At 36.8% G+C, this 16264-nt stretch overlaps 2 protein-coding genes across 5 annotated transcripts; both read right to left on the bottom strand.

Moving 5' to 3' along the window:
• Nucleotides 1-1283: 1283 nt before the first annotated feature.
• On the bottom strand, nt 1284-4686 carry LOC149154227 (malate dehydrogenase, mitochondrial-like). Of its 2 annotated transcripts, XM_089440050.1 has the most exons (3): nt 4487-4686; nt 3481-3649; nt 1446-1596 (listed from the first exon to the last, which is right to left on the bottom strand). In XM_089440050.1, the coding sequence occupies exons 1-3, from the start codon at nt 4646-4648 to the stop codon at nt 1583-1585; spliced, it is 345 nt and encodes a 114-aa protein (XP_089296176.1). In that variant the 5' UTR covers nt 4649-4686; the 3' UTR covers nt 1446-1582. The 2 variants fall into 2 exon arrangements, with proteins under 2 accessions (XP_089296175.1, XP_089296176.1); XM_089440049.1 differs by lacking the exon at nt 3481-3649 and having other exon boundaries at nt 1284-1596.
• A 2245-nt stretch (nt 4687-6931) lies between these two features.
• LOC149154226 (uncharacterized) lies at nt 6932-15913 on the bottom strand. Of its 3 annotated transcripts, XM_089440491.1 has the most exons (3): nt 15692-15913; nt 7858-7953; nt 6959-7295 (listed from the first exon to the last, which is right to left on the bottom strand). In XM_089440491.1, exons 1-3 carry the CDS (start codon nt 15834-15836, stop codon nt 7285-7287), a joined length of 252 nt encoding a protein of 83 aa, XP_089296617.1. In that variant the 5' UTR covers nt 15837-15913; the 3' UTR covers nt 6959-7284. The 3 variants fall into 3 exon arrangements, 2 of the variants coding, with proteins under 2 accessions (XP_089296617.1, XP_089296616.1); XR_016262814.1 differs by lacking the exon at nt 7858-7953 and having other exon boundaries at nt 6932-7295; XM_089440490.1 differs by lacking the exons at nt 6959-7295; nt 7858-7953 and adding an exon at nt 13787-14704.
• Between the last annotated feature and the right edge of the window lie 351 nt (nt 15914-16264).

Genomic DNA, 16264 nt, shown 5'->3' with positions numbered 1-16264 from the left:
TTTTTGGACCATTTTTTACATCCACATTTATGTTTGATTTGTCTCCATTTTTCCCATCTCATTTTGCACCATATTTTGCGTCATTTGTTTCATCCAATTTTGCATCATTTTTAACACCATCTCTTGCATCTAATGTTACATCATTTTGAGCATCGAAATTTGCATTTATATTTGCATCTTATGTTGAGTCATGTGTTGTGTCCACCTTTGCATCTTATTTTGTGTCTAATGGTACATTCAATTTAGAGCCATTTTTTACGTCTACTTTTGTATTTGTTTTTGCACCAAGTTTTGCATCCAATTTTAAGCTATTTTATGCCCCTTTTTGCACCATTTTTTTGTGTCTACTTGTGTCCAATGTTGCACCATTATTTACACCGACTTTTTCATCCAATTTTGCATTTTTTTTGTGTCTAGTTTTACATCGTTTTCACCATCCAAATTTGCATCTTTTTTTGCCTCATTTTGTGTCCACATTTGCATATAATTTTGTGTCTAAGTTCGAGCCTAAATTTGCATGTGATTAGGAATCATTTTTTACATCCAATATGGCATCCTTGGTTTCACCTTTTTTCAGCCTCATTTTGCATCTTGTTTTATGTCTTTTCTTACATCTTTTTTTTTTCCTTTTTTGCACCCAAGTTTGCATTCCAAATTTACACCATTATTTGCATCATCATTTGGCATATTAATTTGTAACGTTTTTTTTTCTTTTTAACGCTCAACTTTGCATCTTATTTTACATCTAATTGTTGTCTTTTTTTGCATCTAATTTGGTGCCCATTTATGTGTCTTTGTTTTTGCCCAATTTGATATCCTTTTGTATGCCATGTTTTGTTCCCTTCTTTGTGTCAACTATTGCACAATTTTTCACTTCTAATTTAAAACACTTTGTATGTCAATTGTTTGCATTTTGTATTAATTCCTAGTTTAACATCCAATTTTACTTTCAATTTTGCATCCATGGTTACATCCGCATTTGACTTCTTATATAGAGTATATTTTTCTTTACATATATGACCCCCTTTATAGATTCATAGTGAAATATATGATAGTTTCTAAATATCATTAAAGCAGTTATCACAATTCAAAATCATTTGTAAAGAGATTTAAGAGAAATTGACAACATCCATCCAAAAAAATAACAATGTGTCATTAACAATTTTCAAAACATGTATAAAATAGCAACATAATACTAATAAAATCAGTATTATTTTTAATCAAAATATTTCATGAATATCGTTACGATAAATTAACAACATACATAAATCAAACTCATCGTATGATTACAAAATCAAAATGTCTCATTGATATAGGGTAAATTCACAACACCCATCTAAACATAACAATGTCATTCTACACAATAATTTCTTCATAAAAAACAATGCATGTGCATGCCTAGCTACCACCACCAAGATCATCCTCATGATCATCTTGAAAATCCTCATTACTCTGATCCACATCATCACCAACACCGCAACTATCATCATCATCTCCTCCTTCACCACCATCATCCTCATCCTCATCCTCATCATCTCCTGATATATGTTGAACATAATTTGGATCATCGTCTTGGCAATCATTACCTATAGCATTCTGACAAAAAAAATCAATATTACATGTTAGTATTAATTACATAACACAACGCATGTTTTTGTTATACAATGTTAACCATAAAATGAGGTAAGATATAATATCTAATAGTACTAAAAAATAAAATGAAAATATGGTTTAAAAGTATATTGGAAATCCAACTAAGATTACATACCATAGAGTCCATCCAAACAACAAATTCAACCCATCTCTTTTGCTGCAACACCTCCTTTTCCAAATGATTTGGAGGTCTTCAGGGTAAAAATATATATCCCATGGTTTATATTTGGCCTTAAAAAACAGTAGAAAAAAAAAATTGAGAACGCAGGAGCAAGATGAAAAAGGAATTGCATGTCTAAACATTTTGAAGTCTCAAAAAGCATTCATCAACATAGAGAAGACTACAACACTACTCTTCACTTCCAAGTTTTCAACTAATGGATTTAACTGACCAGCAATGTTTTTTGCATGAACCATGCTCAAATGCTCAAGATGAGGTAATGAATGGATGCTATGCGCCTATCTGTGAATTGCAACCACAGGCATACATGTAAGTGCAAATTTGTAAATCTCATACCCAGATTTACCCATCATCAAGCACACAACTTTTGCGGGATCCATTTGACATATCTTATGTTTAAGAAGGAATAACATCCTTGAAGAGACTCATGGCTTTTCTTAGGGAAGGATCTTTGCATGCAGAATCTAGATTAACTCTGAACATTTCAATCAAACTAAGGTAAATGAAAGGCAACAATCCATCGGTCAAACCTCACAGGTTAAAAGCACCCGCTGAGTTTCACACAAATGAGAAAGCCTAAGGGAAAAGATTTGAGACATGCATGCTACATGATTTCATGTAGGATAAGTACCTAAGCTTAAAGCAAAAGATTTGAGACATGCAAATGTATGAAGTACAAGATTCAGATAAAGAGAAAGAAGCTCCTTCATGCCATATTCTCACTGACAGTGAATCTCAGATTAGGTACTTATCAAGCATGAAATCATGTTGCATGCCAAGCATGAAATCATGAAGCACACACCATGATAAGATTATCTGACTCCAACTACTGCATCAAGATGAAAAATTCAGCACTCTAGACAGTCACATAAGAATAAAAAAACATTCAAAAGATATGAATGCATATTAGCCACTATAGAGGACCAAAACATAAACTTACGCCATAGACAGTGTGGCTGAACCTTTCCCTGCTTTTGCTTCAACAACTTCAGTTCCTCCATCCTGTGTGCGCTTTGTCAAGGCTTTTTGTCCTCCTCAGACAATACAGAGTTTGGCTTTGGTGTTGCCTAAAAAAAATTATCAAAACAAAAAAGTGTATGTTCCCTTTTTAACTGTATTGAAGGGTAGGTAATTATGATCTCATTTTATCTTTGATAAATTAATCTTCTAATATCCAAGAGTAAAGAACAAACTCAAGATGAGGATCCAGCAAAGTCATATACATGTGAAAAAAGTGGAAGAATTGTAACACCTGCATGTCCACCTACAACAGGAACATCAACTTCTGTAGACAGCATAGGATGACATCAACAACAAACATAAAACTGAGAATTGTATCTAATGTTAAAAAAAGCATGATGTTGGTAAGATCCTGCAGCATATCATGTATTGGGTCTAGCCCAGATGGTTGTGTGCAAAGACTGTTATCCTTCCCACCCGGGTTCAATTCCCTCAAGTGACATCTTGAGCTGACTATATTTCTGATGGCCTTGAGCCCTATGATACCATCCTTGAAATGAGGAGAAGTGCCTGGCATGTTTGCCCAGGATGCATATTTCATGATTAAATTATAAAAAATAAAAATATTTTACAGAATACTAAATATTTGAGAGTAGCTAAGCATAACAAGCTAGAATTTTAAATACCTTCAACAGGAACTCCTGCTTTTGAAGCATAGAACGTCTTTGCGCGGACAACATCAAGAGTAGTAACACCAAAGAGTTTCTTTTCATTATAGGTCCCTGCCTTCTTAAAAACCTCAGCAGCTATTGGTACAGTAGAATTTACAGGATTGCTGATCATATTTACAATTGCCTGCCATGGATATCAAGTCCTCAGCAATGCCATAAAAACCAATTCTAGATGATTTCTTGAATCCAAATATACCATTCCTGATAGAAGGAAAACATTATCCAGTACACTCTCCCCCCTCTCCATATCTCTATCTATATAATATGTAAAAATATACTATACATACTGTACACACACACCAGTACATGAACAAAACAAATAATTGTGAAACATACTTCTTTATCTATTAACTTGCCACACTAATGGTAGTACATACTGATTGTATGTAATATATAATGTTATAGAGGATACCTCGTGATCAAGTGGATTTGTGCACAGTTAAATAGAAGACCAAGGATATTTTTTATATTGATATTCATATGCCAATTTTCTCAAAATTCCAAAAGCTAAGTTACTAACTACAAGAGGAGAAACAAGAATAACAGGCCTTTAACAGTGGCTGCAAACTTGCATTGGACTACACAGCTAATTACTCTTAAGTTCATTTCAATTAGTATTTCCTTCTTATGGGCAAAAGTTAGCTGCAATTTGTCTAAATAAAGAGTCAATAATGAGTCAATCACCTATTCGTTTGACTCAAAGAAGTCTTCAAGCTTCGTTAACCTCTCCAGTAGAATTGATTATATACAAGAACAGTATGTAAATCTAGATCAACAACTTGCTTAAAGATTCTTGCAAATATGTATTTGTATATATTGCCATCTCTATAGATCTCAAACATACAAAGCCTTCGACAAAGCAACTTACAATGAATGTCATGCTTATTCCTATGAAATAGTCAATAAGAAAATCGCATGAAAACAAAAACTTCAAAGAAGATCATAAATCATGACAACTTACCTCTGGGCAGTATTTTGCAATTGCAGAGCAAAGAGATTTAACAATCCCTGCATTGATGTTGAAGAGATCATCACGGGTCATGCCAGGTTTTCGAGGCACACCAGCAGGAATGATCACAACATCTGCATTCTCCAATGCCGTGCCAAGTTGTTCCTCTCCCATATATCCTGCAACCTGCACCCAGGTCACACTGCTGTGAATTACTGACTAATAACCATCAAACTCTATCTTGTCATTGGGCTTACTTTGGTGTTAGACATGGAAGCTCCTAAGAGAGACGAATCCAAATTGGTGACCCCAACTATGCATCCTGTTTTCTATGTCCTCCGTTGAGCCGCAAGAGCAAGTCAGTGTTTCCATACTCTTAATTTTCAGATTTGATAAGTCCAAAAACTTGCCATGAAATATCTAATTCCACATCATCTAATGAAAAAGAAGAATTTGGTTCTTGCAAAGCACATAAAACCCAATTGGCACAAAGAAATCAAGTGATTAAGGACAAGTAAATCATTGAAATAGAAAAGAACAAGAAAAACATAACAGGGTTAAGGTGACCTTAGCAATGTTTACATGTCAAGAAAGTCAAATAATGACATCACTAGTCAGTTTCATTAGAAGATTTTTACACCATGATTGATAAGGATGATTCCATATTCATTCAGGTTATGAAAGATAGATCATTGAATTGGAGAAAGATCACTTGCAAAAACCTTGACGCAAGATACATCATTCAACAGAAGCTTCTTCTCACGGGAGATGAAAACATCAACTACATTCAGGAAACTTTTAGCGGAATGGATACAAGGAAGAAGTGTCTGACGTATCTTAGAGATTTTGCCTTGGAGATAAAACTGAAAGTTTCTGGTAAAAGTTAAACTTCAGTTAGTTACTTAAAGTTAGTGAGGTCAAGAGTTAATACCCCAAAAGCAGAATTACTATTTGAGAATATGTAGGATGTTATATAGCCACATAAATTTATGGACAATATACAGAAAAAATGCAAAATGAACTTCGAGCTCATGATAACCTGATGCATACTATAGCAATGCTCATGATGGTCCATTGTTTAGAGAATATCAGAGGAAAGAAGCGTCAGAGCATATGTCCAGTACTAACGTGGCATTCTTATGGTCCTCGTATATGCTTCTTTATATTTGCAACTATCCAAACTGAGGTTATTTTGACTAGACTTATGGAAGGTTTTCAATAAACAAAGGGTACTTGTCAGATTTGCAGCCTGTTCTTACTATCCAATTGTCAATCGATTAATGTCCGACTGTGTGTACACTAGACTTTACTAAGCTTTAAACATGACAGTAGAATCCTTTACTCATCCTACTTCAAACTCCCCGACTGTAACGCCATTGTAGCTTGGGGTCATCGCAAGGCACAGATGACCCGAATCTACAATCATGATAAGGATGACCCCTGAAACCTAGCGATAAATAACATTTGTTATTCTCAGTTGTGAATGAAAGCTCAGTTTGGCTTTGTGTCTGGGCCCTCTGATGACCCAAATCTACATGATAAGGATGACCCCTGAAACCTAAGGATAAATAGCATTTGTTAATCTCAGTCATGAACGAAAGCTCCGGTGGCCTTCAGAGAAATGTGAAAATTCAAAATCCTCCATCAAGTAAGGTTCTCCCGTAACGATTAACAGATCTTCATCTACCATTGTTATTGCTAAGGCCATGTTGTCAATCCTAGAGCATTCGAATAAATGAACAAGAGAAGTCCTGGTTTATTTCAAGTCTTGGAAGAGAGGGATAGAACCTACCTTCTAAAATGTCTTCAGAAGTGAAGACTCAAACCAAATTGTAGAGAATCATGACACAGCCGCTTATGCACCCTAAAGTTCATTTGAAATCAAATTGTAGCCCGTCATTACGAGGGTCTTTAGCTACCCGAAATATTGTCTGAAACTGCTAATATAAACTATCATCACAGCCATAAGGTCTCTGATTCTGTCAATGCATTTAACAAGAATGTAAATTTCATTTTTTTTAGATATACAGGGGAAAAATCAGAGATCTAAAAAACAAATAAAGCACAGTTCCCAAAGCAGTTTCAACGAGGAATCGATATAAAGAGATAGTTACCAAGGTAGTATCAACGACATCCATTTCAGTAGAAAAAACATAGAGCATTTTGAAAAAGCGATCTATGGAAAGAGTTGCAATCTTCAAAGAGAAGCTTTGATTGGTTTTCATTACTCTTTTGCTTGACATTCCCCATAATTTAAGAAATCTTCAGATAAATTTCCTCAAAACCAATCATTCTTTGGTAGAGAGAGAAAGATCTGAACTGTAAGTTGTGTTCCAGCTTGAGCAACTTAAAATTGATATCACGACATGCTGTCATGGGCTATCTATTATTTGGATTCATATGTTTCCATTAGCTATCAAGTATATTCACAGTGATGCACCCCATAAATTCACCAAATAGAGCAAGATCATAACAATACATAACATACTAGAAATTAGGTGGGAGAAATCACCAAAACTTAAGTTGATAAACAGAAATCCTATAGTTCATCCCTTGATTGAATCCACATTCTTTGTACTTTTCACATCATTTCTGTTAGGCAGCAATTTAGCCCTAGGCAACATTCTAAACAACATTCATGATAATTGGACAAAAAGAAAGTATCTAGAAAATGAGATAGAACTAGGAGTGAGTTCATCAAAGCATGCAAACAGAACCACTAATAAAACTTTGTTAGCAGCGAAAACTACCTGGATCAATCCCATCTGTGTTAGGGGCATCAAGGGGAGCCAATATGGTCACATGTTTTATTACCACATTCCTGCAGGACAGTATGTAGGAGAAATGCTGTGAATAAGAACAACATCTATTCCAATGTATTCTTATTGCAAACAAATACAAATCAACACAAAACTTGCTTAACTCTCACACTCGAATTTTTTTTTATTAATTACCAACCTGCAATAGACTGGATGTATGTTCCAGAATGGCGAGTTAAGGAATGTAACATTCAAGAATTAAGATTCAAAACTTGAAGACTAAATAGATTACAAAAGTTCTCAGGCAATGATTTTATTGGAGTCTATGAAAAATCCAAACCTTTAAGTGACAGGATACTATGTAATGATTTCTTTAAAAGAAACTGTATAATATTTTCTGTAAGAGGTGTAATATATTTTCTTAAAGAAACTGAACAATAGTTCTAAAAAGTGAAGAAAAGAAAGAACCGTGTGTATTATTTCTAAAATAACGCCATGGAAATAGTAATTTATTTTTAAAAAGAATAAATATATATACTGTGTGTTCTCTAAAACTACCATGGACGAAAGCCAAAAAAAATACAAGAAATAATCAAGACCTCCGGGAGTGCATAGAGTCGGTACCAGTATAAAAATGATTATGTGAGTTTGAATTAAGAACTGAAATGCTGTGGGTTGGGCTGAAGACTTGCCACCACGACATTCCATTGCCCTCGGTGACTGGAAGTAAAAATAGCAGAGTTATGTTTATTAAAAGGTGAAAATTTCAGAAACAAGATAGCTATACTACATTAAATCAAGAGAAATAGAAGACTAATTTTTCCTTATGAGCATAGCATAAACCATAAACAAAGTGCCTTTCAACTGTGATAATTTAAAGGATGAAATCCTATTTAAGTATATTCAATAATCAAGAAACAAAACTCAGAATCTATACAGAAGCATAGTAGAATAAACCCGTTATGGGTAGTTTCAGTTCCAAATAAACTCAGCCTATATAGCTTAAGGCCAATGGGGCTCCCTCAATGTTGACGGTTATCAATATACATTTGGTTAATATCAGGCCATCGCCGCAAATTAAAATTCTTGTAGATAGAACTTCTTCAGACATGTTAACAAGTAATCACACCTGGGGCTTTCCTTATAGGCCCTAGAGGCCCAGTTACATTTTTTAGACTTCTAGATATAGTCGACAGGGCTAGTTTTTGGACTAAAACTCTTTTGAAAAGACTGAAATTTTGTATCTGGTTGGGCCTGTCCAATGGAAGACTGTATCGACACTAAAATGTAACCCTATGTTATCCTTCGGTTGCTGTCGATCAGGCTCTGATTTAGATGAACAAACATTTGTAGTATTTCCTAGAAAGATTTTTCCAGAAGACCAGTCCCTGAAGAACTGTTCAGCTTTCTCAAATTCCCTTGTCTTCAGTCCTGCCCTCGAACCATTTCCCAACCCTACCCACCACATCGGAACAGCACTTAAACCCCTGCAAAGCCCTTCCGTCTAATTGGCCTGACACTAAGCACTCATTACTTCTATTCTCCATGACTTCTTCGTTTGAGGGTTTGCCACCATGATTCTGAAATGGATATGCGTCATTTTCGATGGAAGAGGAACGTAATCTCATGGGTTTGTACTCAGAATGAAATGTTGACGCCCCTTTACAACTGTCATAGAGTCGGTACCAGTATAAAAATGATTATGTGAGTTTGAATTAAGAACTGAAATGCTGTGGGTTGGGCTGAAGACTTTCCACCACGACATTCCATTGCCCTCAGTGACTGGAAGTAAAAATAGCAGAGTTATGTTTATTAAAAGGTGAAAATTTCAGAAACAAGATAGCTATACTACATTAAATCAAGAGAAATAGAAGACTAATTTTTCCTTATGAGCATAGCATAAACCATAAACAAAGTGCCTTTCAACTGTGATAATTTAAAGGATGAAATCCTATTTAAGTATATTCAATAATCAAGAAACAAAACTCAGAATCTATACAGAAGCATAGTAGAATAAACCCGTTATGGGTAGTTTCAGTTCCAAATAAACTCAGCCTGTATAGCTTAAGGCCAATGGGGCTCCCTCAATGTTGACGGTTATCAATATACATTTGGTTAATATCAGGCCATTGCCGCAAATTAAAATTCTTGTAGATAGAACTTCTTCAGACATGTTAACAAGTAATCACACCTGGGGCTTTCCTTACAGGCCCTAGAGGCCCAGTTACATTTTTTAGACTTCTAGATATAGTCAATAGGGCTAGTTTTTGGACTAAAAATCTTTTGAAAAGACTGAAATTTTGTATCTGGTTGGGCCTGTCCAATGGAAGACTGTATCAACACTAAAATGTAACCCTATGTTATCCTTCGGTTGCTGTCGATCAGGCTCTGATTTAGATGAACAAACATTTGTAGTATTTCCTAGAAAGATTTTTCTAGAAGACCAGTCCCTGAAGAACTGTTCAGCTTTCTCAAATTCCCTTGTCTTCAGTCCTGCCCTCGAACCATTTCCCAACCCTGCCCACCACATCAGAACAGCACTTAAACCCCTGCAAAGCCCTCCCGTCTAATTGGCCTGACACTAAGCACTCATTACTTCTATTCTCCATGACTTCTTCGTTTGAGGGTTTGCCACCATGATTCTGAAATGGATATGCGTCATTTTCGATGGAAGAGGAACGTAATCTCATGGGTTTGTACTCAGAATGAAATGTTGACGCCCCTTTACAACTGTCATAGAGTCGGTACCAGTATAAAAATGATTATGTGAGTTTGAATTAAGAACTGAAATGCTGTGGGTTGGGTTGAAGACTTGCCACCACGACATTCCATTGCCCTCGGTGACTGGAAGTAAAAATAGCAGAGTTATGTTTATTAAAAGGTGAAAATTTCAGAAACAAGATAGCTATACTACATTAAATCAAGAGAAATAGAAGACTAATTTTTCCTTATGAGCATAGCATAAACCATAAACAAAGTGCCTTTCAACTGTGATAATTTAAAGGATGAAATCCTATTTAAGTATATTCAATAATCAAGAAACAAAACTCAGAATCTATACAGAAGCATAGTAGAATAAACCCGTTATGGGTAGTTTCAGTTCCAAATAAACTCAGCCTGTATAGCTTAAGGCCAATGGGGCTCCCTCAATGTTGACGGTTATCAATGTCCCTGAAGAACTGTTCAGCTTTCTCAAATTCCCTTGTCTTCAGTCCTGCCATCGAACCATTTCCCAACCCTGCCCACCACATCGGAACATCACTTAAACCCCTGCAAAGCCCTTCCGTCTAATTGGCCTGACACTAAGCACTCATTACTTCTATTCTCCATGACTTCTTCGTTTGAGGGTTTGCCACCATGATTCCGAAATGGATATGCGTCATTTTCGATGGAAGAGGAACGTAATCTCATGGGTTTGTACTCAGAATGAAATGTTGACGCCCCTTTACAACTGTCATAGAGTCGGTACCAGTATAAAAATGATTATGTGAGTTTGAATTAAGAACTGAAATGCTGTGGGTTGGGCTGAAGACTTGCCACCACGACATTCCATTGCCCTCAGTGACTGGAAGTAAAAATAGCAGAGTTATGTTTATTAAAAGGTGAAAATTTCAGAAACAAGATAGCTATACTACATTAAATCAAGAGAAATAGAAGACTAATTTTTCCTTATGAGCATAGCATAAACCATAAACAAAGTGCCTTTCAACTGTGATAATTTAAAGGATGAAATCCTATTTAAGTATATTCAATAATCAAGAAACAAAACTCAGAATCTATACAGAAGCATAGTAGAATAAACCCGTTATGGGTAGTTTCAGTTCCAAATAAACTCAGCCTGTATAGCTTAAGGCCAATGGGGCTCCCTCAATGTTGACGATTATCAATATACATTTGGTTAATATCAGGCCATTGCCGCAAATTAAAATTCTTGTAGATAGAACTTCTTCAGACATGTTAACAAGTAATCACACTTGGGGCTTTCCTTACAGGCCCTAGAGGCCCAGTTACATTTTTTAGACTTCTAGATATAGTCAACAGGGCTAGTTTTTGGACTAAAACTCTTTTGAAAAGACTGAAATTTTGTATCTGGTTGGGCCTGTCCAATGGAAGACTGTATCAACACTAAAATGTAACCCTATGTTATCCTTCGGTTGCTGTCGATCAGGCTCTGATTTCGATGAACAAACATTTGTAGTATTTCCTAGAAAGATTTTTCCAGAAGACCAGTCCCTGAAGAACTGTTCAGCTTTCTCAAATTCCCTTGTCTTCAGTCCTGCCCTCGAACCATTTCCCAACCCTGCCCACCACATCGGAACAACACTTAAACCCCTGCAAAGCCCTTCCGTCTAATTGGCCTGACACTAAGCACTCATTACTTCTATTCTCCATGACTTCTTCGTTTGAGGGTTTGCCACCATGATTCTGAAATGGATATGCGTCATTTTCGATGGAAGAGGAACGTAATCTCATGGGTTTGTACTCAGAATGAAATGTTGACGCCCCTTTACAACTGTCATAGAGTCGGTACCAGTATAAAAATGATTATGTGAGTTTGAATTAAGAACTGAAATGCTGTGGGTTGGGCTGAAGACTTGCCGCCACGACATTCCATTGCCCTCGGTGACTGGAAGTAAAAATAGCAGAGTTATGTTTATTAAAAGGTGAAAATTTCAGAAACAAGATAGCTATACTACATTAAATCAAGAGAAATAGAAGACTAATTTTTCCTTATGAGCATAGCATAAACCATAAACAAAGTGCTTTCAACTGTGATAATTTAAAGGATGAAATCCTATTTAAGTATATTCAATAATCAAGAAACAAAACTCAGAATCTATACAGAAGCATAATAGAATAAACCCGTTATGGGTAGTTTCAGTTCCAAATAAACTCAGCCTGTATAGCTTAAGGCCAATGGGGCTCCCTCAATGTTGACGGTTATCAATATACATTTGGTTAATATCAGGCCATTGCCGCAAATTAAAATTCTTGTAGATAGAACTTCTTCAGACATGTTAACAAGTAATCACACCTGGGGCTTTCCTTACAGGCCCTAGAGGCCCAGTTACATTTTTTAGACTTCTAGATATAGTCAATAGGGCTAGTTTTTGGACTAAAAATCTTTTGAAAAGACTGAAATTTTGTATCTGGTTGGGCCTGTCCAATGGAAGACTGTATCAACACTAAAATGTAACCCTATGTTATCCTTCGGTTGCTGTCGATCAGGCTCTGATTTAGATGAACAAACATTTGTAGTATTTCCTAGAAAGATTTTTCTAGAAGACCAGTCCCTGAAGAACTGTTCAGCTTTCTCAAATTCCCTTGTCTTCAGTCCTGCCCTCGAACCATTTCCCAACCCTGCCCACCACATCAGAACAGCACTTAAACCCCTGCAAAGCCCTCCCGTCTAATTGGCCTGACACTAAGCACTCATTACTTCTATTCTCCATGACTTCTTCGTTTGAGGGTTTGCCACCATGATTCTGAAATGGATATGCGTCATTTTCGATGGAAGAGGAACGTAATCTCATGGGTTTGTACTCAGAATGAAATGTTGACGCCCCTTTACAACTGTCATAGAGTCGGTACCAGTATAAAAATGATTATGTGAGTTTGAATTAAGAACTGAAATGCTGTGGGTTGGGTTGAAGACTTGCCACCACGACATTCCATTGCCCTCGGTGACTGGAAGTAAAAATAGCAGAGTTATGTTTATTAAAAGGTGAAAATTTCAGAAACAAGATAGCTATACTACATTAAATCAAGAGAAATAGAAGACTAATTTTTCCTTATGAGCATAGCATAAACCATAAACAAAGTGCCTTTCAACTGTGATAATTTAAAGGATGAAATCCTATTTAAGTATATTCAATAATCAAGAAACAAAACTCAGAATCTATACAGAAGCATAGTAGAATAAACCCGTTATGGGTAGTTTCAGTTCCAAATAAACTCAGCCTGTATAGCTTAAGGCCAATGGGGCTCCCTCAATGTTGACGGTTATCAATGTCCCTGAAGAACTGTTCAGCTTTCTCAAATTCCCTTGTCTTCAGTCCTGCCATCGAACCATTTCCCAACCCTGCCCACCACATCGGAACATCACTTAAACCCCTGCAAAGCCCTTCCGTCTAATTGGCCTGACACTAAGCACTCATTACTTCTATTCTCCATGACTTCTTCGTTTGAGGGTTTGCCACCATGATTCCGAAATGGATATGCGTCATTTTCGATGGAAGAGGAACGTAATCTCATGGGTTTGTACTCAGAATGAAATGTTGACGCCCCTTTACAACTGTCATAGAGTCGGTACCAGTATAAAAATGATTATGTGAGTTTGAATTAAGAACTGAAATGCTGTGGGTTGGGCTGAAGACTTGCCACCACGACATTCCATTGCCCTCAGTGACTGGAAGTAAAAATAGCAGAGTTATGTTTATTAAAAGGTGAAAATTTCAGAAACAAGATAGCTATACTACATTAAATCAAGAGAAATAGAAGACTAATTTTTCCTTATGAGCATAGCATAAACCATAAACAAAGTGCCTTTCAACTGTGATAATTTAAAGGATGAAATCCTATTTAAGTATATTCAATAATCAAGAAACAAAACTCAGAATCTATACAGAAGCATAGTAGAATAAACCCGTTATGGGTAGTTTCAGTTCCAAATAAACTCAGCCTGTATAGCTTAAGGCCAATGGGGCTCCCTCAATGTTGACGATTATCAATATACATTTGGTTAATATCAGGCCATTGCCGCAAATTAAAATTCTTGTAGATAGAACTTCTTCAGACATGTTAACAAGTAATCACACTTGGGGCTTTCCTTACAGGCCCTAGAGGCCCAGTTACATTTTTTAGACTTCTAGATATAGTCAACAGGGCTAGTTTTTGGACTAAAACTCTTTTGAAAAGACTGAAATTTTGTATCTGGTTGGGCCTGTCCAATGGAAGACTGTATCAACACTAAAATGTAACCCTATGTTATCCTTCGGTTGCTGTCGATCAGGCTCTGATTTCGATGAACAAACATTTGTAGTATTTCCTAGAAAGATTTTTCCAGAAGACCAGTCCCTGAAGAACTGTTCAGCTTTCTCAAATTCCCTTGTCTTCAGTCCTGCCCTCGAACCATTTCCCAACCCTGCCCACCACATCGGAACAACACTTAAACCCCTGCAAAGCCCTTCCGTCTAATTGGCCTGACACTAAGCACTCATTACTTCTATTCTCCATGACTTCTTCGTTTGAGGGTTTGCCACCATGATTCTGAAATGGATATGCGTCATTTTCGATGGAAGAGGAACGTAATCTCATGGGTTTGTACTCAGAATGAAATGTTGACGCCCCTTTACAACTGTCATAGAGTCGGTACCAGTATAAAAATGATTATGTGAGTTTGAATTAAGAACTGAAATGCTGTGGGTTGGGCTGAAGACTTGCCGCCACGACATTCCATTGCCCTCGGTGACTGGAAGTAAAAATAGCAGAGTTATGTTTATTAAAAGGTGAAAATTTCAGAAACAAGATAGCTATACTACATTAAATCAAGAGAAATAGAAGACTAATTTTTCCTTATGAGCATAGCATAAACCATAAACAAAGTGCTTTCAACTGTGATAATTTAAAGGATGAAATCCTATTTAAGTATATTCAATAATCAAGAAACAAAACTCAGAATCTATACAGAAGCATAATAGAATAAACCCGTTATGGGTAGTTTCAGTTCCAAATAAACTCAGCCTGTATAGCTTAAGGCCAATGGGGCTCCCTCAATGTTGACGGTTATCAATATACATTTGGTTAATATCAGGCCATTGCCGCAAATTAAAATTCTTGTAGATAGAACTTCTTCAGACATGTTAACAAGTAATCACACCTGGGGCTTTCCTTACAGGCCCTAGAGGCCCAGTTACATTTTTTAGACTTCTAGATATAGTCAACAGGGCTAGTTTTTGGACTAAAACTCTTTTGAAAAGACTGAAATTTTGTATCTGGTTGGGCCTGTCCAATGGAAGACTATATCAACACTAAAATGTAACCCTATGTTATCCTTCGGTTGCTGTCGATCAGGCTCTGATTTAGATGAACAAACATTTGTAGTATTTCCTAGAAAGATTTTTCTAGAAGACCAGTCCCTGAAGAACTGTTCAGCTTTCTCAAATTCTCTTGTCTTCAGTCCTGCCCTCGAACCATTTCCCAACCCTGCCCACCACATCGGAACAACCCTTAAACCCCTGCAAAGCCCTTCCGTCTAATTGGCCTGACACTAAGCACTCATTACTTCTATTCTCCATGACTTCTTCGTTTGAGGGTTTGCCACCATGATTCTGAAATGGATATGCGTCATTTTCGATGGAAGAGGAACGTAATCTCATGGGTTTGTACTCAGAATGAAATGTTGACGCCCCTTTACAACTGTCACAATAAATAAAAAATGATCTGGGAGTTACAGTACCTGGAGAAACATGTACAGATTGAAAATGTTGCTTGTATTTCTGTTTCGACATCCCTTCCATGCATTCAATGCCTCTGCAGACATGCGCATCAAAAAACTCTGCCACGCCAACAGGCTTCAAGAGGCGGTGGACACCTTCAAGCATCTGCCTTCAGCTGAATCTAAATACATCCCCTCTCTCATGACCTGCAACCTTTTGTTAAGTACCCTAGTCCGACAAAGTCGACAAAGTTGGTTAAATGTTAATTAAGTTTTTTTTTCCGAAGGTGGCAAAACCTATCAAACTCAGGTGTCAAACCAACAGTGAGGACAACCATCTCTGGCTGCTATCCGCGAATGTCGATTTGACTCATCACCGTTATCAAGGAAAACCACGCCACCTGTAATAACCCGCTGGTGGTCCGTAAGGGAGCAGGCTTTCACTCCTGCCAGATGCCTCTGGGTCTTGGGCCGTTAACCTGTTTCCTTACGTCCGAGGAAGACGAGCTCTTAGCCAAGCAGAAGCAGTTTTACGGCATACTCCAGGCCGAGTTAAATGTTAATTAAGTTATTATAAAATAGAGATATTTTTTA

The sequence above is a fragment of the Pinus tabuliformis genome, chromosome 9, assembly GCF_031772625.1.
Source record: "Pinus tabuliformis cultivar Carrire ecotype Pingquan chromosome 9, CPIR1, whole genome shotgun sequence".
In the NCBI taxonomy this organism is placed as follows: Eukaryota; Viridiplantae; Streptophyta; class Pinopsida; order Pinales; family Pinaceae; genus Pinus; species Pinus tabuliformis.
Note: the sequence above shows the minus strand (reverse complement) of the source record. Positions and strands in the feature narration are given on the sequence as shown.

Excerpts from the sequence above, each read along its gene's own strand:
- LOC149154226 (XM_089440490.1), bottom strand. The coding sequence starts at position 15,836 with ATGCTTGAAGGTGTCCACCGCCTCTTGAAGCCTGTTGGCGTGGCAGAG. Across the intron at positions 14,705-15,691 it reads ATCTGTACATGTTTCTCCAG|TCACCGAGGGCAATGGAATG; the intron begins GTACTGTAACTC and ends TTTTACTTCCAG.
- LOC149154227 (XM_089440049.1), bottom strand. The coding sequence starts at position 4,648 with ATGGGAGAGGAACAACTTGGCACGGCATTGGAGAATGCAGATGTTGTG. Across the intron at positions 1,597-4,486 it reads TTGCAAAATACTGCCCAGAG|AATGCTATAGGTAATGATTG; the intron begins GTAAGTTGTCAT and ends TTTTTTTGTCAG.